The sequence below is a fragment of the Muscardinus avellanarius genome, assembly GCF_963383645.1.
Source record: "Muscardinus avellanarius genome assembly, chromosome: 15".
NCBI lineage: Eukaryota > Metazoa > Chordata > Mammalia > Rodentia > Gliridae > Muscardinus > Muscardinus avellanarius.
In genome coordinates, this window is record NC_137801.1 from 63,649,481 (window position 1) to 63,671,357 (window position 21,877).

Below are 21,877 nucleotides of genomic sequence, written 5' to 3' on the forward strand. Positions count from 1 at the left end.
AAAGGGACAAAGTGAGCCCAAAGGTTCTCAAGTCAAATGTCCTAATTTTCTTCTGGGTGGAAAGTGAGGCTCCTGCTCCCGATTTCCTGTCACAGGATGGTCAAGGCGCTGCAGGCAGGTGAGCCAGTGGTGACGCAGTGAGCAGCAGGCAGCATGTGGTCAAGGGCGGATGGTTTGGGCTTATCGTGGCAGGAGGAGGGGCGACCGCTGTCTCAGATTGCTCCCCACAGCTCCTGTTTCAGCTCAGGGTGCTGTGTGGTGTGGGTCTGAGCACTGGACCTGCACTGGCATACGTCAGTCCTCCTATGACTTGCTCGCCCTGGGCTTTGGTCAGATTTTTGTATCTTTTTAAATGAGCTCAGGCAGAGAATTAGTAAGACCCAGCAGGGTGACCTAATGTGTCCATCCTCCTGTCGGGTGTCAGCCTAGCCTCTGCAGTGGGCTTGAGGTTTCAGTACCAATTCTCTGTCACTGTGTTTTCAAGGCTTGCTGAGCCTTGCAGAGTATATGCTGGGTGGAACTAGTATCCTGACATTCTTTATGCACTAAGTTTTTTATGCACAATGTTAAGGCAAATAGGTGGGGCCTGAGGCAGGTGTGCTAAGGCTCGAATGTGGCCCCAAAGTCCATGAGATGGAAACTTAATCTCAGATGCAACTATGCTGGGAGGTGGGGCCCAACAAGAGGTGACTGAGTTAGGAAGACTGCCCCCAAGAGCGCGTGTTATCTCAGGAGTGGCTTCATTGCCACGAGGGGGAGTTGTTAGAAAAGTGACTTTGGCCCGTCTTGCTCCTCCTGCTCAGTCCCCTCCTACCCCACTGTGAGACGCTGCAGCACAAAGGCCCTGGACGGATGCTGGCGCCCTGCTCTTGTACTATTTTCCAGCCTCCAGAACTGTGAGGCAAATCAGTCTCTGTTCTGTAAAATCACCCAGCCTCAGGTATTCTGTTATAGCCACAGGAAGCAGACTAAGACAAGGTGCTGCATAGGGTATGTTATGAACTGTGGCTTGGTTCTCTGCCCAGAGGAAGCGCAGTGCTGTCTCTCCTGTCCACACCACTCTGACTCTCTAACCACTTTGATTTGCAGGGTGGATGCCTCCTTTACTACTGGAGTCCACATTCCTTTCTGCACCATGTGGCCCAAGCATGAATAGTCTGCTTTGAAATAGGATTTCTAACAGCGTGGTTGAAGCGAATCATTTCACCTTTCATAGATTCAGTGTATTGTCTTTAAAATAGAGGTGACAGTGTGGTACTCCCCACTAGGAGTTAGTGTCACCATTAAGTGAAACTAGACAAATAAAGTGCTTGCTCTGTAGCTGGCCCGTGGAAAGTATTTAAAAAATTAGTGAGTAACTATTGATGTTTTTCATTACTAGATGAGGAAAGATATCTTCTCTCTGCCACTCTGCTTGAATGGGCTCAAATAGACATATCTGGAAGTCCCACAAATAGATAAACTTGCTAATCTTTGTTAAAAATATAAATATAAGTATATATATATATATATATATATATATATATATATATATATATTCATATTCCCTGGTGATGGTTCTTGATTTCCTTTAAAGAGTTCATTTTATTCACTCAAAAGATATTGCCAGACTCTCTTCTAGGATATATGGAGATTGTGTACAAGTCCTGAGGGAAAGGGAGGGAAAGGGGCCCTTCTCTCTCACCTCTAGGCTTGTCTCCATGGCCTCAAGTGATAAACACTTCTCTGAGAACTCGTCTCCGCTGGGCCCAGCCTCTTTGGTTTTTGAACACCCATCATGTTACTTCTCTGATCTGAGATTTTTTTATGTCACTCAAATCCCCTGGCTTTCACTTTCACCTCCTTTCTCTTTCTAACCTCTTTCTTAATCCAGAAACCTTACCTGTCAAAAGCAGAACTCTGAAAAGCCTGAAGCTCTCGGTTCACCCTCAGACCTCGCCATGTTTAGACTGGGCTCATCTGCCTGTTCAAAACAGCCCGTGCTCTGACTTCCTTCCCTGTTTCCCATTACAGGGCTCTCAGGTCTGTGAGCTCTTTATGTTACGGTTGGAGGTGAGGGTTACTGTTTGGGGGAAACTGTGCCCAGGGATCTTTGTTAGACCCCTGGGAATAATTGCCCAATAAAACCACAAAAACAGAAAAACCAAGGGTTCTTGTCCTGAGCTAAGGATAAATACACGTTAGCCTGGACTCTTGCTGAAGATTTAAAGAAGTTTATTAAAAAGATAGAAATACAGAAGATAGTTACGGGTGGGGGGGTTCGAGTGAATGCCCCACCAAAGATACAACACGTGGACCAGACTTTTTTATACAAATGTCCTCCATCTTGTTCACGTAATTCTGACGTAGTAAATGTCCCTGTAAGGTTCCTCCCCCAAGGTGTCTCCTTTCACAAAGGTCAAAGGTCGACCCCTCCTCCCATCCTACCTAGATTATCCAATCATTATGTAAACCTGTCTTTAGACTGAGGATGAGGAAGTCCTAGTTCCCCTCTCCCATAGACTTGCTTTTAGCTAGGTCAATCTAAGTTTCAATAGCTGTTTGCTTCCTGACCAAAACCAAGTCTTCCTTTCCCCAGGACTGCCATTTTGACACAATTAGTTTTGAAATGTATGTATTAATAATTAGAGCTTTCTCAAATCTTCCTAAGCCATTCCCAATACTTGCACACTTTGGGGCAGGGTTGTTTGGCTGTTAGGCTGGCTCTACCCCCAAACACTGCCCCTGGTGCATGCCCAACATGGGATGAATGAATGGTGGGGAAGGCAGGCTTACTTGAGCCACCCAAATCCCAGCCTCACAAAGGTCTTCTTTGCTGTTCAGGCAGTGGCTAAGTCCTGTCCATCTGCTTCAGGGCTGTCCATCTAATTCAGACCTCTCAATTTGCACCTGAGACATTGTGCAATGTCCATCTACTGTTCTTTTTTCACATCTCTCTCTTTATCTTTTAGCCTCTTCCTTTTCTCCCTCCCTCCCTTCTTCCCTCCCTCTCACTTAACATAGAATCTGTACAACAATACTACAATACCACTGCTAATGATAATAATAGCTTCTACTTAATGGCGATATTTTAAGAGGCAGGTACTAGCTGGGACCTGTCCACTCATCATTACTAATCATTATGGTTAACAACACAAGGTGCCTACAATACTACTGTTAATAATAACAGCTTCCACTTAATGCCCATGTTTTAAGAGGTGGGCACTAGCTGGGACCTGTTCACTCATCATTACTAATCCTTATGGTTTAACTACCCCACAAGGTGCCTAGGATTATCGGTTTTCCAAAGGAGGAAACTGGTGAAACTCAGAGGTAGAGCAGAACCAAGCCGCAGCTGTAGGTGTGGAAGCTTGTGACTTCTGCTACTTCATCCTAACCTCTCTTCATCAGGTGCTGTGATAGGTGCCAGATTGCAGGATGAGCAAGGCCAAACGACAAGGCAGCATCCTTGCCTTCTAAGGTCACAGGTGGAAAGGGAAGATGGGGTAAGAAAAAAGCACCATGCATGGTGGTAAGTGCAGGATACACAGGTGGCCCCAGTAAAGAGGGAACAGAGACAGGCAGCCACAGGTCTGGCTGGGCTGGGAAGGCTTCTCACTGAGATGTGGCCTAACGTGAGTCTTGAAAGGTGGGTGAGAGTTTCCAGCAGGAGAAAAGACATCTTGTCTTAGGTAAAGAGCAAGGTAGGTATGCAGGAAGAGCAGAAAATGTGGTGGGAAAAGCCAAAAGATTCCAGACTCTACGGTGTGGGATTTGGACCCATCTTTTAGGAGAGAGGTGTTGGGGATCATCAGAGACTTTGAGGCAGGAAAGGAACATGAGATTTGTACTTTGAAGGGATCATGTCACAAGCAATGTCTGCTGTGCTGACTGTAGGAAGGGGCGGGCTCCTGGTCTGGGTGGTTGGCTGGGAGGATGCTCACCATAGAGACCTGTGGGGGAAGAGCAGGTTGGGGTGTGTCTGCTGGTGCAAGACAGGAGAATGGCAGAAGGTCAGAAGGGGGATGGTGGTAAGTTTGGCTAACCATGTGGTGAGCTTGAGAGTCTTACCAAGGTGCATGTAAGTAGCTGGACAGTCAGGTCTACTGGGAGGTCTCTGGGGTGAAGCCATGTAAATTCTATTTCCTTTTCAAATTCATTCAAACATGGTTCCCAAACAAATGCACAACTCATATCAACACATTGTGAAAATACCCATAATCCAGTCCCCAGCTTTGAATGAATTATTCATACCACACCCTCATGTTCATAGTCATCTAAAGTAGAACCCAGACTACTCAGAGTTGAGAGAAAACAGAAGGGACACCTCAAGGGTAGAACCTTTGATTATTTTGGAGGTCAGAAGTCAGATGGGAAGATGAAGACAGGAAGTGACAATGTTTTCCAGCTGACCCCTCTGTTCATACTTCCTTCTTTAATTTTTCTCTTGCTCCAACTTAGTGCAAAACCAACTTTCCTTCCTTCCTTCCTTCCTTCCTTCCTTCCTTCCTTCCTTCCTTCCTTCCTTCCTTTCTTCCTTCCTTCTTCCTGTGGTACTAGAGGTTAAAACCAAGGTCATTCTGAACTACATCCCCAGCCCTATTTTAATTTTTATTTTGAAACAGGGCCTCTCTAAGTTGTAGAGCAACTAAGTTTCTAAGGCTGGCCGTGAACCTGTAATTCTCCTGTCTCAGCCTTTTAAGTACTGGAATTTCAAGTGTGCACCATCACGCCCCACTCATTTATGCTGCAGAAACAACATTCCTGGGAATGCAGCACTTCTTTCATTTCTCTTCATTCTTTTCTGGTATCTTCATTCTTATATGCTAATCACCCACCTACAGGTTAAACTTCCACACGAGTAGTCCAACTATACAACACATCTGTGTTTTCTCATGGTCCTCTGTTGCGCCCACCTCGACCAGCAAGGAAGACACAACACTCGGACTCTTCTTCATGCAGTTTATTCAGGAACCTTGAAAACAATCTTCTTTGTGGGGAAAGCCAGCCCTCAGCTTAAGAGGTCTCAATCCAGCCAACCCTGACATGCAACGTGGCAAACGCCCATAGGTCCACACAAGCGGAACCAGGCCTGATGATCAGCCCTAGCCAAATATGGAGTTGTTTACCAAAGAGAGCGCTTGCTAGAAGGCGGAAACCGGCGCCATCTTTGGGGCGCAGCACCACGCAGCTCTCCACAGTCCTCCTATTTTTTTCCCCCCTGGGGATTGAAACCAGGGGCATTCTACCCTGTAAAAAATGGGCTAGCTATACCACTAGCCTATTTATTTATTTATTTATTTATTTATTTATTTATTTATTTATTTACTTATTTTTAATTTTTTATTGGTGTCATGGTCCTCCTTTGATCAGCAACAGGAAATGGCTCTCTCTTACCTCTCAGATCCAGGTTGAAGTCTCACTCTGCCACCTAAAGCTACTTTTTGGGCCTTCTGTCCAGTTTCTCCCTTCAATGCAATGCTACCCCACCTTTCTGGTGCATTTCATCCCATGCTTTGTAATGCCAGAGCTCAGATTCCAAGAAGCAGATGTTAGCTGGCAGCATCTTCTGTGCTGATAGAAGTGTTCTCCACTATGATGTCCAACACTGAAGCCACGTGTTGCATGGGGCTATGAGCACTTGAAATGTGGCTGGTGTGATTGAGGAAATGAGTTTTAAGTTAATCGGATTCATTTAACTGCACAGTTACTCACGGTGGTGGCTAGTGTGCTGGGCAGTGCAGTGCTAGCTTGGGGCTTACTCTTTCTCTCTCTAGTACCATAGAGTGGGTTTCTGGCCTCACCGAGACTCCCATTTTCCACTTGCTCTGGAATGTTTTATGAGTCTTTAGCAGCAGCCCCCTTGCCATGCCTTCCTGGTCCACCTGCAGGCCTGTACAGCCCAGCCGTGGTTCAGCCCTCCTTCCTGAAGGCCTGAGAACCTGCACAGTGTGTACAATGCCTGGCCGGCAAGCAGAGCTTATCGCGGCTATTATTTTCATTACGAGAAACAGCGCCATTAATAGTAACAGATCTCTTTGTTTATTTCATCCAGGAACAAGTCACACCCACAAAGAAGGGAGACTGTTCAAAGAAACTAGCCAGGAAGTTAGTCAAAAACCAAGGCCCATCAGACTTTCTTCTCTGATATTTGAATCATTCATGAGAGGCTTAGCTGGTGCACAATGTTATGGGTTAGGATGGGAAATCGCTCTGCACATAGTACTGAAAGTTCTCCTGGTCAGTCACTGGCTCATTGAGGCCCTAGCTGTCAACCCTCCCCAGCCCCAGGGCTTGGGCCCCATTCTAGCACTGGGGAGGTTTTTACTGAGCCATCTCATCCTGTAACTTTTGTAAGAAGTGGCCCAGGGTTTATAGTCCATGTCAATCATGATGGGATGGTATTAAGCAATCAAGAAACACTGGTCACATGCGCAGGGAGTGCTATCATTTAGAATATAAAACAAGGTTAGCTGGGCGTGGTGGCGCACGCTTGTAATCCCAGCATTCAGGAGGCTGAGACCAGAGGATCGCGGTTCGCGGACAGCCTCAGCTACTTAGTGAGGCCCTCTGCAACTCAGTGAGACCCGGTTTCAAAATAAAGAATAAAAAACAGGGCAAGGGGTATAGCTCGGAGGTTGAATGCCCCTGGGTTCCATCCCCAGACCTGCAAAAATTAATAAATAAATAAAACAAGGTTAATGAAGGCCTTGATCATAGGTAGGGTGACAGGTAGTTGCCTTTCTGTTTCAAGATTATCAAGCCCTGCCGGGCATGGTGGCGCACGCTTGTAATCCCCATGCTTGGGAGGCAGAGACGGGAGGATCATGCAGGTTCGAAGCCAACTGTGCTGGCTTACGAGACCCTGTTTCCAAATCAAAAAAAGTATAAAAAATAGGTCTGGGATGGAAGTAGAAGGATTTCCAGGAACCCCAGTACCACCCCCAAAAACAGAAAGAAAAAGAAAAAGATTACCAAGCCCCTTCTTAGCCAGCTGAGAACACAAGGTCCGCACATCTATTCATCTACCTTTGCCAGGCTATTCTGCAGTATGATTCTAAGAGGAGGTTTTTGTCCTTTCATTGTTGGTTTTGCCATGGCAAAGCATGAAACATTTCCAAGAAATAAGCACAAACAATATACGAGCATCAGTTCTGTGCAGCCTGAATTCTCTTCAATCTGCAGAGTCTTATTGGCTTCTGCTAGCCCCTGCCCATTCTTCCTTGCTATTGAAGACTTTGCATTTCTTCTATCTCCCGTAGGTTCTAACAAGGTCTGTGGGTCTCTAGGGGTGGACCACGAGGCCTGAGCCTTCATAGCCACACTGTGGCACCTGCCTGACCTCTCGCTTGCTCTCCTGTGTTGGCTCAGTTTGGTAGCATCGCCCCAGAAACCATTTACAGGCTCCTCCTTAAATACTGCATGAAGAGGGTCTCCTGCCCTGCCTGGTGTTGCTTCAGGTGGATGGTCCCAGAAGTCACACTGCGATGGGCTATACAGACTGGGATGGGCTACACAGAGACTAGTAAGTTGGGAGAGAATGCCCCTGCGTCTCCTCAGTGCTGCACTCTTCCGCTTTCTCTAAAAAGGCTTGTCTGCAAACCACACCTTTCATTTCTGCCCATGTATATCCTCTTTCTAAGAAAGAAGCATCGTTGCCAGGTACATGCCCTGATGTAGAGACTCAGAGCTGTACATAGTCCCTTAAATTCCCTCCTCCCACTCTACTCCTGCCAAAACCCTCCTGTGCTTCTTTAGGATCATTTATGCAGACTTAGAGTAACTAATAACTACAGTGAAAGACCTTGAAACAGCAGATAGCTGAGGAACAAGATCTGGAAGAAAGTTCAGGACGCACTGATAGAGGGCAGCCCTCTGCAAGCATGCTGCCAGATTGTCATTGTCAGATTTTCTCTATAATTGGTTAGTTGCACTCTTATGATGATGTTAGTCCAACAGAAAGAAGGTTGAATAAAGTCTACTTGGCAACCTCCCCAGGTCCTTGGTGGGAATTCCAATGTGACTGCAAGCTGAAACACAGGTGTACAATATGCTACAGGAACAGGCCCCTAGTGAGGGCTGAGCCAGCTTATGGCAGAGCTCTATTCAGAGAGCTCTAGAGCATTACATAGGATGATAGTCCTGGATACAATTGCAGTCGGTGGAAGACAGACTCTCATTTTGTATAAAATTTTAGTGTTTGAAAGTATGTCATGAGAAGCCAGGTGTGGTGGTGAACTCTTGTAATCCCAGCATTCAGAAGATTGAGACAGGAGGACTGCAGTTCGCGGACAGCCTCAGCTACTTAGTGAGGCCCTTTGCAACTCAGTGAGACCCTATTTTAAAATAAAAAATAAAAAACAGGGCTGAGGGTATAGCTCAATGGTAGAATGCCCCTGGGTTCCATCCCCAGTATTGAAAAAATAATAATAATAAAGAGAAGTTGAAGAAACTCTCAGAGATGATCTCCACTCTTGGAGCGGAAGTAACCTGTTGACAATAATCAGAGTGACATATGCTCACTTTTTAACTGAGGATGGTGCCAAACAGTTTGCATATGTTACTTTAATCTCCATAACAACTCCATATGGTTGAGACTATGATTATCTGAGTTTAACAAGGGAGGAAACAGAGGCTTAGAGAAGTTGTGTCAGCTCTCACAAGGAGCTAGGGAAGGAAAAGTGGTCTCAAACCAGGTGACATGAAATGCGGGTGAGAATGCAGTTGATGGCTTTCTGAAGCTGTGCTGTGAAAGTTCCAGGGACTAACAAACGCTGAACAGGGTGGTTTATAAGATGGAGACTTCCTCCAGCAACCCTTGACAGAAAGAAAGGAATGCAAGCTAGCCATGGTCACACATATCTGTGATCCCAGTACTTGGGAGGCTGAGACAAGAGGATCAGAGGTTTGAGTCCAGCTTCAGCAGCTTAGCAAAGCCCCAGACCCTGTTTCAAAATAAAACAATGTCCCTAGCACTCTGAACTACATAATAATGTGAGATTGCCATGCACCAATAAACATATTTAAAGGGAGGAGGCTAGGGATGCAGTTTGAAGGTAGAATGCCCTTGAGTTCAATTCCCAGTAACACACACACACACACACACACACACACACACACACACACACACACACACCGGAGAGAGAAAAGAATACAGACATGCACACTTGTAATTCCAGTACCTGGGAGGCTGAGATAGGAGGATTGTGGTTCTCCGACAGCCTCAGCTGCTTAGTGAGGTCCTTTGCAACTCAGTGAGACCCTGTTTCAAAATAAAGAATGAAAAATAGGGCTGGGGGTGTAGCTCAGAGGCAGAATGTTCCTGGGTTCTACCCCCAGTACCACACACAAAAAAAAAATAAATAAAAATAAAACAGACACTGGGTATTAGTGAGCTTGGTGTCCCAAGCCAAGATCAAGGAGCCACAGGGCTGGGAGAAGGAAGGCCAGCCTTGGAAGGAAACACTGAGTGGGGACCAGGGTGAAGGACGGGCCAGTTGCCTTGGGTGTGGAGTCACCATGGAGACGGTGCAGGGAGGCACAGGCAGGGACCCAATGGAATGACAGAACTCTGGGGGAAGACAAAAGCTGGTTATACCAGCAGCGAGGAGAAGGTGCTGGCTTCGAGCCCTCTTCCCCGTAGCAGTAGCAGTGACAAACTGACTGGAAGGGCAAGGAAGACCTGCTACTCAAGGCCAGCATAGACGGCTGTCAACTCCTTTGGTGGCCTGGGACAGAAAGGGCACTCAATGAAATGTGGTGGGAAATTCAGGCGGTGCCAACTCCCTGCAGGCTGATCAGGGGACGAGTCTGGAGTTTTAGTGGGATCTATTGGACCAGAATTCTACTGGGCAATGAGGTCAGCGCTAACAGCTAGCTCCTCCTCGGAACTGCGCTGTGGACGAATGCCCGGGCAGCTTCCGGCGGCCTCTGCAGCTGTGTGGGGCTCACCCCAGCCCTGGGGCGAGGCATTATTTTCTCCTCTCTCTTGTCAGATAGTAACTCCCACGCAGGAAAAGGAAGCACCTTTTGTCAGATGCTGTGGCCACTTCCTCTTCGGAAGGCTCCAGCCAATCTTTCGCTTTGCAGAATGCGGGGGCTGACGGCAGCTGCTGGACTTTGCGAGCGTCGCTCAGAGGCCGGCTCTGAGCCGGAGCAGGGCCCGGGGCCGCTCTCCAGTTCCACGGGGATCTTCTCTGACATGGATCTGGACCCTTGAGCCAGAGCTGGCTGCGGCTCTGCCCCCTCTTGGTCCTTCGCCCTGGCTTTAGGTCCTTCAGTCAGTCGGCCTGTCTGTTCCTCTCGACAGCTCGTTCCAGGAGCGTGATGACCGGCGAGCAGATGGCAGCCTCCCACCCGTCCTCCACTCCCAACCCGCTGGAGAGGCCTCTCAAGATGGGCTGGCTCAAGAAGCAGAGGTCTATCGTGAAGAACTGGCAGCAAAGGTACTTCGTGCTGAGGGCGCAGCATCTCTACTACTACAAGGACGAAGAGGACACAAAGTCACAGGTACCCACCCGCCTGGCGTTTACCCCCATGAATGTTGCCGTCTCTCTCCAGCCAGAGGAGGCCCACTTGCTTTCCAACATGTAGACTGAGTGGCAAAAGAGACAGAGAGGTCCACCCCAAGATGAGCCCTGTGGACTTTCTCCAGCACATTGCTAAGTCAAGGCAACCTGGGGTGCAGGAAAATTGATTTGGAGGCTCTTTGATTTGTTTGTTCAATAAATATCTATTGAAGCTGGGTGTGGTGGTGCATGCCTGTAATCCTAGTACCTGGGAGGCTGACACAGGAGGATTGCAGGTTTGAGAACAGCTTCAGCAAGTAGTGAAACTCATAACAACCTAGTGAGACCGTTTCAAAAGTAAAAATAATTACAGGAACACCAGTACAACCAAAAAAAAAAAAAAAAAAAAGTAAAAATAAGCCGTGTGTGGTAGCAAATGCATGTAATCCCAGCATTCAGGAGGCTGAGACAGGAGGATTGTGGTTCACGGACAGCCCCAGCTACTTAGTGAGGCCCTATGCAACCTAGTGAGACCCTGTTTCAAAGTAAAGAATAAAAATAGGGCTGGGGGTGTAGCTCGAAGGTAGAATGCCCCTGGATTCCATCTCTACTACCACAAAATATAAAATAAAATAAGGCTGGGGTGTAGCTGGGAGATAGAATGCCTCTGAGTTCAATCCCAGTCCAAAAAATTAATAAAAATATCTATTGAGCATCTGTTAGGTTGAAGGGATAGTGCATTCATGTTCTAAAGCCATGCACTATTATTGGTACTTGAAATAAACCAGTGAGTAAAACAGGTAAAAATCCAGCCGTATGGAGTTTAGGAAGATGATTGATATGATGTATAAAAAATATGGAGTTTGTTAGAACAAGATTAATTCTATAAGGAAAAAAATAGAACGAGGCCTGGAAGTGAAGGGTTTGGGGGAGGTTCTGTAGTTGTTAATCGGGTGGTCAGAGTGATCTCCTGAAAGGGTGGCTGACGTTTGAGCTGACTGGGGAGGAGAGGGAGTTAGCTGGGTTATCTCTGGGGAAAGGGCATCCCAGGCAGAGGGGACAGCCCACACGAAGCCCCCACGGCCAACCTGTCTGGCCTGTGTGGGGAATCGCAGGAGGCTAGTGTGTCAAGAAGAGAGCCAGAGGGTGAGGAGCAGAGAGCACGAGGTCAGAGAGGTGAGGGCAGGGGTGGAGGTCTGAGGTGTGGGGCAGATTACTAAGGGCGCTGTAGGCTGCTATGAGGACCGGGCACTGACACCGATGATGTGGGGGCTGTACAGGTTTCTGAGCAGAGAGGTGGCATCCTTTAGCTTATATTGTAAAGAGATGACTGTGGCTGCTATTTTCTAAGATAAATGGAAGCTGGAGCAGAGGACAGAGGGCAATCTAGTTAAGAGGCAGTGATGTGTAGAATCTCAGTGGGGAGCAAGGCTGGAAGCAAATGGTCAGGTTCTAGGTAAACTTTGAAAGTAGAGGGAACAGCCTTTCCCTATGGATGGATGAGGCCGTGGGCTTTGAGCCGACATCTCTGGCCTAGGGCTATCTGCTCCACCTCCTGGGTTCTTCTTGGGCATTGCAGGGTGGGAGTGAGAGAAGACACTGTAAGCAATCACCCTGGGACCCTCTCTGAAAGCTGGATGTCTTGGGGCAACTAGGATGGCTGGGAACCCATCCAGTGGTCATGTCTGTGCAAATGAATGGGTGGGTTTGGCCAGAAGGAACTCATTGGGGAAGACAGACTACTCTAAAACCTTCTGGAGCCAGGAAAAAAAAAAGAGTGAGGATAAAAAGCATGTGGGTGGATGGAGCCAAAAGGAAGCAGTCATTTTGGAGGAGGAAAGCTCTGTTTGAGGGCAAGCTTGAGGAGCCATAGAGATCAGAAGGATCCAGTAAGCAGGCCCCATACTTGACTCTGAGTGATGTTTCTGTCACTGCAAAGACCCCACCACAGACTGGGTTCTAGCCGGTGGCCTGTGTGTGGTAACTAGACTTCCTTTTCTTTAAGAACAACCCAGACCTTATCAGAGCTGAGCAATCCTAGGCCCAGCCAGCGGTGGTGGGTGCACTTGGACAATGCAGGAAGTTTTCTCATCTGCAGAGAGGAAGTAAGGTGGCATTAACACCGTGGCCATCACAGATTGATGGAAAGGCCTCGGTGGCATCTGTTTCCCTGAAGTGGAGAGGGAGGCAAGTAATTCCTTTAAAGTGGTATTCTTCTCCTGGCTCCACCATTGTCTGACCAAGTAGTTGTTGAATTTTCTAGAACACTCTTTGCTTCTTTTATAAAATGAGCCAATACGACCTGGCCTTCATTAGTCACATGATCCAGTGATGTGAAACGTGTAAAAAACTGTTTGATAAAAACACAGATTAATGTCAAAGGGTAAAAAGTATTTGAAGGTCCTTGCTTCTCCCCCTTATCTCGGAAGAGAAAACCCAAGGCTTTCATAGGACTAAATTAGCCTACAATAACTAGGGAAAGTGTCTTCTTGGATGACAGGGATGATTTATTTTTAGGAAATATATTAATATACTCTATCAGATCCATAGGTCAAGTGAGAAAAAAACACACAATCCCTCAACAGGTGATACAAAAGACATCCAATAGAGTATAACACTCATCTCAAATATAAAAATTAAAAATAAAACTTCTAGAAATAAAATATAATTCCTTAGAAAGACAAGTATATATTACTTAATATATATAAATATATATTGATATGCATATTTTAGGGACAATAACAAGAAAATAGCTGTCTAAACCTGGCATTTCCTAAATGTAGAAATTTAGAAAGTCATACGTTATCAATGCAATATTAGGATAGTATCACTTAATTTTAAATAACATGTCATTAGTATTGCTTCTTATTATTGAATATTATTCTATAATAAAGTTCATAATAGTGGCAAAATAACCTGTAATTTATTTAACAAATGTTGTACTGTTGGGAATTTGGGCTGACATTTAGGTAGGTATTATTATCACAAACAAGAATTAAATGGCCATCTTTATAGACTTCATATTGTTATCATTGTTTCATTAAGATAAATAAAATCTACTTACAATAAAGTATGGTTACTATACTATCATTTAATATTGTACTGGTATTGCTAGATATTGGAAATATCTAGAAATAAAAGTTACAGACATGAGCTAAACTCTTTGGAAAACGCAAAGGTACACTTTCATATTGCATTTCACACCATTTGTGATTCTACATAAAGACTTAAGTGTAGAAAATAAGTTCATAAAAATACCAGAAGAAAGCCGGGCATGGTGTCACACACTTGTAATCCCAGTACTTGGGAGGCTGAGACAGGAGGACCACAGCTTGTGGACAACCTCAGCAACTTAGTGAGGCCTTCTGCAACTTAGTGAGACCTTATTTCAAAATAAAGAATAAAAAATAGGCCTGGGGTATAGCTCCGAGGTAAAATGCCTCTGGGTTCCACCCCCAATACCAAAAACAAAGCAAAACAAAACAAAATAGAAGATGTAGTTATCTGCATGATCTTTGGGAAGCGATGTTGTAAAAGCACAACAGAGATAGTCCCAGTAAAAGACTAATTTAAAGCTGTGCGTGGTGGCGCACGCTTGTAATCCCCGCGCTTGGGAGGCAGAGACAGGAGGATCGCGCAGGTTCGAAGCCAGCCACATGCGCTGGCTTAGGAGACCCTGTTTCCAAATAAAAAGGTCTGGGAGTGTAGCCCAGAGGTAGAAGGGCTTCTAGGAACCCCAGTACCACCAAAAATAAATAAATAAAATAAAAGACTAATTTAATTTCATAAATAAATACAAACTTTCCTGGATACGGTGGTGCCTGCTTGTAATCCCAGCATTCAGGAGGCTGAGACAGGAGGATCGCTGTTTGCAGACAGCCTTAGCTACTTAGTGAGGTCCTGTTTCCAAATAGACTAAAAATTAGGACTGGAGGGGTGTCTCTCGGAGATAGAATGCCCCTGGGTTCCATTCTCAGTATGACAAAAAAAAAACAACCTTAAAAATCAACATAATAAAGTAAAATTTCAAATAGTAAATGAGAAAAAATATGCACATATATATGGAAGACAAATATTCTTCATATTTAAAGTATTTTTCCATAGCTATAAGAAAATTCCTGGCTGCTAAATAGAAAAATAAGCAATTTACCAGAGAAATGTAATGGCCAATAAACATATACTAAAATCATTCAACCTCAGTAATAACAGAGGATGTACAATGTAAGCCATTGAGACACCACTGTCACCTTGTCAAATTTTTTTTTTTTTGGTCAAACTTCGTCAAATTTTTCTAGAAATATTTTTTTAGAAATTTTAGTGGATGAGGACTAGGAAACAGGCATTCTCGTGCACAGCTGGCAGAAATAAAAATCTGTACAACATTTTTGGAGGGCATTATTCCTTTTAAAAATAGAAACCTTTTGACCCAGATTTGTAGGAATTTGTAGAAATTTAACCTAATAGGGAGCTTTCTATCGGTGGTGTGATGGTAAATGCTTAACAACAGGCTCTATGACAGGGAAGTTGATTTGTGTACAGAATTGGCCAATTTGTGTGGTGTAAATATTTCCATCACGATTGATTCAAACCACCAACATGAGGCGACGGAAGTGAGAGTTGAGAAGAGTTGGGCAATAACACGATAGTAAGCAGAATTTCCACCACACGGATTAAATAAACGCAAATAACCACAATGATAGAAACCATAGTAAAATATAGTAAATCACAAGGAAGCAATCGATTCTGAGTAAATCTGTTTTAGTATAAAACATTTTATTATAGTTTCATATAGCTTAAGTTTTAGTGATGGGTGGGTTTAGCAATGGGCTCATCGAGCTCCTGAAAAATGTCAGTTAGTTCTCCTGAACCAACACAAGCTGGCTCCAGCACATCACTGCCATATCTGTCTCTCCTGACTCTTTGCTGTAGGACTTATGGCCTCTCACCCTCCCCCTGTCTATGTACATAGTCCACCCTAGTCAACTTGGGAAGTAGGTGAAAGTGTTTACAAGCAACTTGGGCCTTTCCTGCCTGGGACAGTTCCTTCCTTATGAGTCTCTCTCCCCCCAACCTCGACTGCTGTTACTTCCTCTAGCCTCTCTTCCTCTATTTTTTTCCCTTTTTTGCAGTACCAGGGATGGAATGCAGGGGCATTGTGCCTCCTAGTTACACTCCCAGCCCTATTTTTCAGACTTTCTCTTTTTTGAAACAGGGTCTCACTGAGTTGGGAAGGGCCTCACTAAGTAGCTGAGACTGAAAACCACTATCCTCCAGTCTCCGCCTCCTGAATGCTGGGATTACAAGCTTGTATCATCACGCCCAACCTCTCTATCTATTTTTTATGTCCAAGGGTCCATGCTCTGTGTGGAAAAAAAAAAGGCCTGGAATTAGTAACTTATACTTTGATATGAACAAGTTGAACTCTGACTGAGAATTCTTCAAGCAAGTAGGACTTGTAAATAAAGACATTATTATTATTTTTTTTTCAGAATCACACTGACTGAGGTTTGAATCGTAGATTTTCTATTCATTACCCAGTGTTCTTGGGCCAGCTGAATAACCTCCCTAGGCCTTATTTCCTCATCTGTCCAGAGGGGGAAGATATTAGTCCTCATCTTATAGATTTCTTATGAAGATTAGATGTGCTAATGTATTCAGAAAAATCAGCATGGAATCAGGCACTCAATAACTGCTCAATAAATGGTGGGGAGATATAGATAGATATTTTTAATTGCATATATTAATTTATAACTTTTAAATTTGTACAGTCTTCAGATGAAATGATTTGGGGCACTTAGGAGAGGCAGGGAGCTCTGAAATGGACTTTCCTTCCCTTCCTAACGGCGGTCCTTCCTTCCTGAAAGAGACATGGCCTTTTGTTCTGGTGCAGTAACTCTTTCAAACAACAACACAGCCCAGCAACAACACAGTCTCAGGGTCATTTTTCTGAAGGCACTGATATGATTTACTAAAGATGTTTAGGATTATGTAGCTGGAGATTAATTTTAGGTAATAAAATTAGAGGATAATTGAGAAATTACAGAATTCTATTTTATAGACAATTTGCTTTTTTTTCCCTTCTTTTCTTCTCTTTTCCCTCCCCCTCATTTTTTTCTTCTTATTCTCCTCACCTTATTCCCCTTTCTCCTCCTCCTCTTCTTTTACTCTTCCTCACCACCAATACACAACTTTATTTCTAGACTCTCAAGAAACAATCTTTCTCGATAGTGAGTTGATTACTCCCTAGCTTCTGTATATGAGAGAAAACAAATGCCCTTCACTTCTGTGACTGACAATCTCACTTAACACAATGTCCTCCAGGTCCATCCATTTTCTGGCTAAAATTTTCTTAAAACCCTTTTGCCTTGATAGCTTCCGCTGTCACCAGTCATACTTTATTTGGAATAAAGACACATGTTTCCTCAGCTTAGAGTCAGATAGACTACCTTCAACATCCAAAGGGAGGTAAATGACAAGTAATCAACTCCTGGAAACGTACCGGCCTCACTCTGAGCAATCATTTAGACTTTCTCAGTGCCCGTTCCTTTGCCTGCGAAGGAGAAGTGACAAATGTACAGTGGTAAATCTTTTTCTTGTGTGTGGTACTGGGGTTCCTGGAAGCCCTTCTACCTCCAGGCCACACTCCCAGACCTATTTTTACATTTTTATTTGGAAACAGGGTCTCCTAAGCCAGCGCGCGCAGCTGGCTTTGAACCTGCGCAATCCTCCTGTCTCTGCCTCCCAAGCACAGGGGCCTCCCAAGCATGCGCCACCATGCCCAGACAGTGGTAAATCTTGCTCTTGGTATGGAGCTGCTGTGGGGACCCAATGAGGTGTCTGTGAAAACAACACACTGCAAACGTCAAAGCACCAAGCACGCACACGGTGGCGGGAGTGCCTCATTTTTCTGATGACACATCTGTGTTATCTCAAGTCACATAATGAAGTCTCTCTCCTTCCCCCTCCATGGATCCAGGGGTGGGGTGGGGTGGGTTAAGCTATGTGTTCTCCACCACCTCAGCTGGGCTCATGAGACACACTGGCTTTGGACTTGCTTCTGGGATGAACTACCCTTCTGCCATTTACTGTTTGGTGTGGGCAAATAATAGAACCTTTCTGACCCTCAGTCTCCTCACTGCAAAATATGCACAGTGATCCCCTGTTGGAGGATTTCTAGAAAAACTAAAGGACAACACATTAAAATTGTTAACAAAGGGGCAGGTGCCTGGAAGTGCTGCTCAGAAGTTCTTAGAGTTACCTGCCCTGCCCTCAACTGGCTCCCTGTGGTCGGGTCGTAAGTGCCTCCTCTGGCCACCTGGCAAGCAGCGCTGTCCCAGCAGCCTCAGCATGCCTTCACAAAGATCACATGTCTACTTTGGCCATGACATTGGGTCCTGGAAAAGTGCAATGTGTAGAGTGTTGTCGGTTGACACCCTTCCAGATCATTCTCTTGTCAGGACTTGGCCATTCTCTCTCTAGCTTGCCTGAGATAGCTGCCTGATGAACTGAGTAGCAGAAGGACCCCATTAAAACTGGGGTGCCAACTCTCTATGTTGCTGTCTACTCACCCTCCTCCTCATCCCATCATTATTATCCCATCTGTCTTCCAGTTTTAGTTTATAGATCCAAAATTCCTGCTTGTCTTAAAGGCCTGACTTTTGATCTTTCAGGGCTGCATGTATCTACCAGGAAGCACAATCAAAGAGATTGCCACAAATCCAGAAGAAGCTGGGAAGTTTGTCTTTGAAGTCATTCCAGGTGGGTGCCAGAAGGTGGGACAGATATGTATTATATTCCCTATTTTACTTTTGGGTCCTAGAGGCCAAGGTTATACTTAGTGAGTTCATCAACTACCTACCCAGCCAACCTGTTAAGAACATATACTGGTTCTGTATATCGTTAAGGAACCTATCACAGTTGATTAACTAGTCTCAGGGCCCTGAGTAATATCTATGAACTAAGTGAGTGCTCATTCAGATCAACTGTGTAAGAGTTTGTGCTTAGAGCTGGTACTGTTTTAGGCATTGGAACACTGATATGGAAAATACATCATCTCTCCTTGCTAAAAAGAGTTGCGTCTGGAAGGTGAGTGGGGCATTAAAATGTAAGGGTTAAAAGGTGCAATTGCTATTTCGGTGGGTTAGCAGTCTCATACAGGTCAACAGGGCCAAATGAAAGGTGGTTTCAGCTTCCTGCACACTTAGCACATGCCAGATGCTGTCTGTCACCTATTCCACACGTGAGCTGCATGCTGGAGGATGCCTCTTCCCAAGCAAGAGCTACCTTCCTCCAACACATTTAGAGCAGGGGGAGTTGGGCTTATGCCTCTGAGTTGGCCCTACCAAGGCTGCCTCTCCCTGTCTCTTGCTTCTACACCAGGTCCTGCCCTGCCAGGAACTTTATTTTTTTATTTTTTATTTTTTATTTTTTTTGGTGGTACTGGGGTTCCTGGAAGCCCTTCTACCTCCGGGCTACACTCCCAGACCTATTTTTGCATTTTTATTTGGAAACAGGGTCTCCTAAGCCAGCGCGCGGGGCTAGCTTCGAACCTGCGCGATCCTCCTGTCTCTGTCTCCCAAGCACGGGGATTACAAGCGTGCGCCACCACGCCCGGCATGCCAGGAACTTTATGATTGCTGGTTTGGCCGTGCAGTCCTGCTGCTCTGGCCCTACTCATCACAGCAGGGGAGGCCACAAGTTCCAAGTGTAACCTGTTCCTTAATCCCACAAGTATAGAGAAGGCTGCCTAGTAGAGCAGGGGAGAATTGCCAAGTCTTGACCCAGCTTGCGCAGCTCCAAATTCTGATCCTGCTACTTACTATTTATGTAACAGGTCCTTTAATTTCTCCATGCCTCTCTTTCTTTATCTGTAAAATGGAGGCAATGAATATAGTAAGGATAAATGGAGAAATCTACGTGAAATACCTGGCACAATACACGGTGTATAAATGTCATATAGATTTGGATACGGATAACTTGATATGCATAGCTGTGTAAGGCAGAGAAAAACCCTAAACCTGGCTATGATTACTTAGAGAAAACAAAACCATCCGTAAGTCGCTGGGTTGTTTTCTCATGGATACTCTCGTGTGTGTGTGTGTGTGTGTGTGTGTGTGTGTGTGTGTGTGTGTGAGAATGGGGATTGAACCCGGAGGCATTCTACCTCTGAGCCACACCCTCTTGCTTTTTTATCTAAAGATCTATCTTCCCTTCCTCCTTAGAGGAATATTTTACTTTTTAAGTCTCTTTTTCCTCTTTAAGAGAACTCTACCCCTTTCTCACAAAACCTCCCTTGTTTTTAGAATCCCTTTCTCACAAAACCTACCCTGTTCTTAGAATCCCTTTCCCAGTGCGAGTCACAGGATAAAACCCTTCATGGTAACAGGTGTCCCAAAGCCTGGGCTTTCAATGCAGAAAACCCTACAAAGGGCTCCAGTTGAAAATCCGCTGTGGACTTTGCACCAAAGTCCAGTACCCTGGAAGAATATTATTCTTACTCATAGCAGTTTTATAGACTGCTGGCGAGATTCTTAGATTCTCTGTCTCATACACACATCTCATTTATAAGAACAGACACTAATACTAAAATAAGAGTAATGTAGAGAACCATTTTTCCTAGTTACCACTGTCGCCCAAGGCTCCACCCAACCTAAAGTGAGACAACTCTTTATATTGTGATGCAGAGAATTGTCAGTTCCTCTTCCTGTCCTCTTCTTGTACAAGACAAAAGTCAACTGTCAGTGCTGGCACAAGAAGTGGGCTTCCTAATCAGGGCTTGCTCTCTGCGATCACCAGCTTCAGCTGTACACAGTTCATATGGAAGCCTTTAATTGTACTTATGCTTTTTGTGTATATGTGTGTGGGGGCCAAACAATTTAGGATAAGCTTCCATCTCCTTACTCATCTCTAGCAAGATAATTCATTGTTCTTCTCTCATTCCAGGGAATTACCAGAGAAAGGAGGTTCTTTCTTCTGTGGCAAATGTTACCTCACTTAACTCCTATACCACTTATGTATGAAATGCTGTCATTCATTTATATAACAAATTTATTTATTTATTTATTTATTTATTTACTTGCTTACTTACTTATTGTGGTACTGGGGGTAGAACCCAGGGGCATTCTACCTTTGAGCTACACCCCCAGCCCTATTTTTATTGGTTTTCTTTTTGTTTTTTTTGTTTTTTTGGTTGTACTGGGGATGGAACCCAGGGTCCTTCTACCTCCAGGCTATACTCCCAAACCTATTTTATATTTTTTATTTGGAAACAGGGTCTCTTAAGCTAGCTGAGGCTGGCTTCAAACCAGCGCAATCCTACTGTCTCAGCCTCCCAAACGCAGGGATTACAATGTGCACCACCACGCCTGGCTCATTATTTTTTATTTTGAAACAGGGTCTCACTGATTTGCAAAGAGCCTCACTAAGTAGCTGAGGCTGTCCACGAACCGTGATCCTCCTGTCTCAGGCTCCCAAATGCTGGGATTACAAGCGTGCACCACCACTCCCGGCTTATAACAAATTTATTAGCAACTGCTAGAAACCATGTGCTAGTACAGAACTGCAGATTCAGCAAAGAACAAACATCCTGTATGCAACTTAGAGTCTAGTGGAGGGAGACTGGCAACAAACCAAATAAATAAGTAAATTATATAGTTCTCTCACGGGATAAGTACTATGGGAAAAATTAAAGCCAAGAGAGAGAACATTCTGGCTGTGGTAGGGATGGTGGTGATTTATTTTTCACTTAAAGCCAACAGAATAGGTGTCGTTGAGAATGTGTTGGTTGGGCGCTGAAGGCGTGAGCCAGAGGCACATCTGGAAGGCAGGGGGAAGGGCCAGCGTGAAGCGAAGCCCAAGCCTATTTCTTAAGCTTAAGGAAGGCCAAGTAGGCCAGTGTGGTTAGAGGCGTGACGGCAAGAGAAGGGGATTTGGTCAGGTGTGGGCACAGGTTTGACAGGCTTCTTATAAGAAATTCAGCTTCTATGCTGGACGGATGGAAAGCCACTGGGCAGGTCTAAGCATAGGAGTGACATGGCATGACTCGTGTTTTAGAATGGTTTGAAATTGAGGGTAAAAAGTAAGTAATAGGGGTCAGAGACACCGGTGAGGAGGTTCTTGTAATAACTGGAGTTAGAGATGGTGCTGATGGAGGAAGATTTTTTCATGGTGCTGCTCATGGCAGACTAAAGGGTCTCCTGAGAACTGGCATGTTTTGACAAGATAGAGGACTGAAGTGTAGGCATGGAGGGGAAGGAAACCAGATAGATTTTTCCGAGGTCAAGTTTGGAAGCAATATTGGCTAGTGAGATCTCTGCTGGGGGAAATGAGACCAGCGGCCTTGCCTTGAGTTTGGAATAACTTTCTGGGTACCAGTGGGTAGATACACTTGC

The 21,877-nt window shown here is 45.0% G+C and overlaps 1 protein-coding gene across 2 annotated transcripts in view; it reads left to right on the forward strand.

The window, feature by feature from the left end:
• ARHGAP25 (Rho GTPase activating protein 25) overlaps nt 1–21,877 on the forward strand; it is a gene marked incomplete at both ends in the record, with an annotated part of 97,318 nt that overhangs the window by 32,117 nt on the left and 43,324 nt on the right. For both annotated transcript variants that reach the window (XM_080711302.1, XM_080711303.1), the window contains 2 exons: nt 10,289–10,488; nt 18,158–18,245. In XM_080711302.1, the coding sequence (XP_080567428.1) occupies nt 10,289–10,488; nt 18,158–18,245 (288 nt within the window). The remainder of the gene's footprint in view (nt 1–10,288; nt 10,489–18,157; nt 18,246–21,877) is intronic.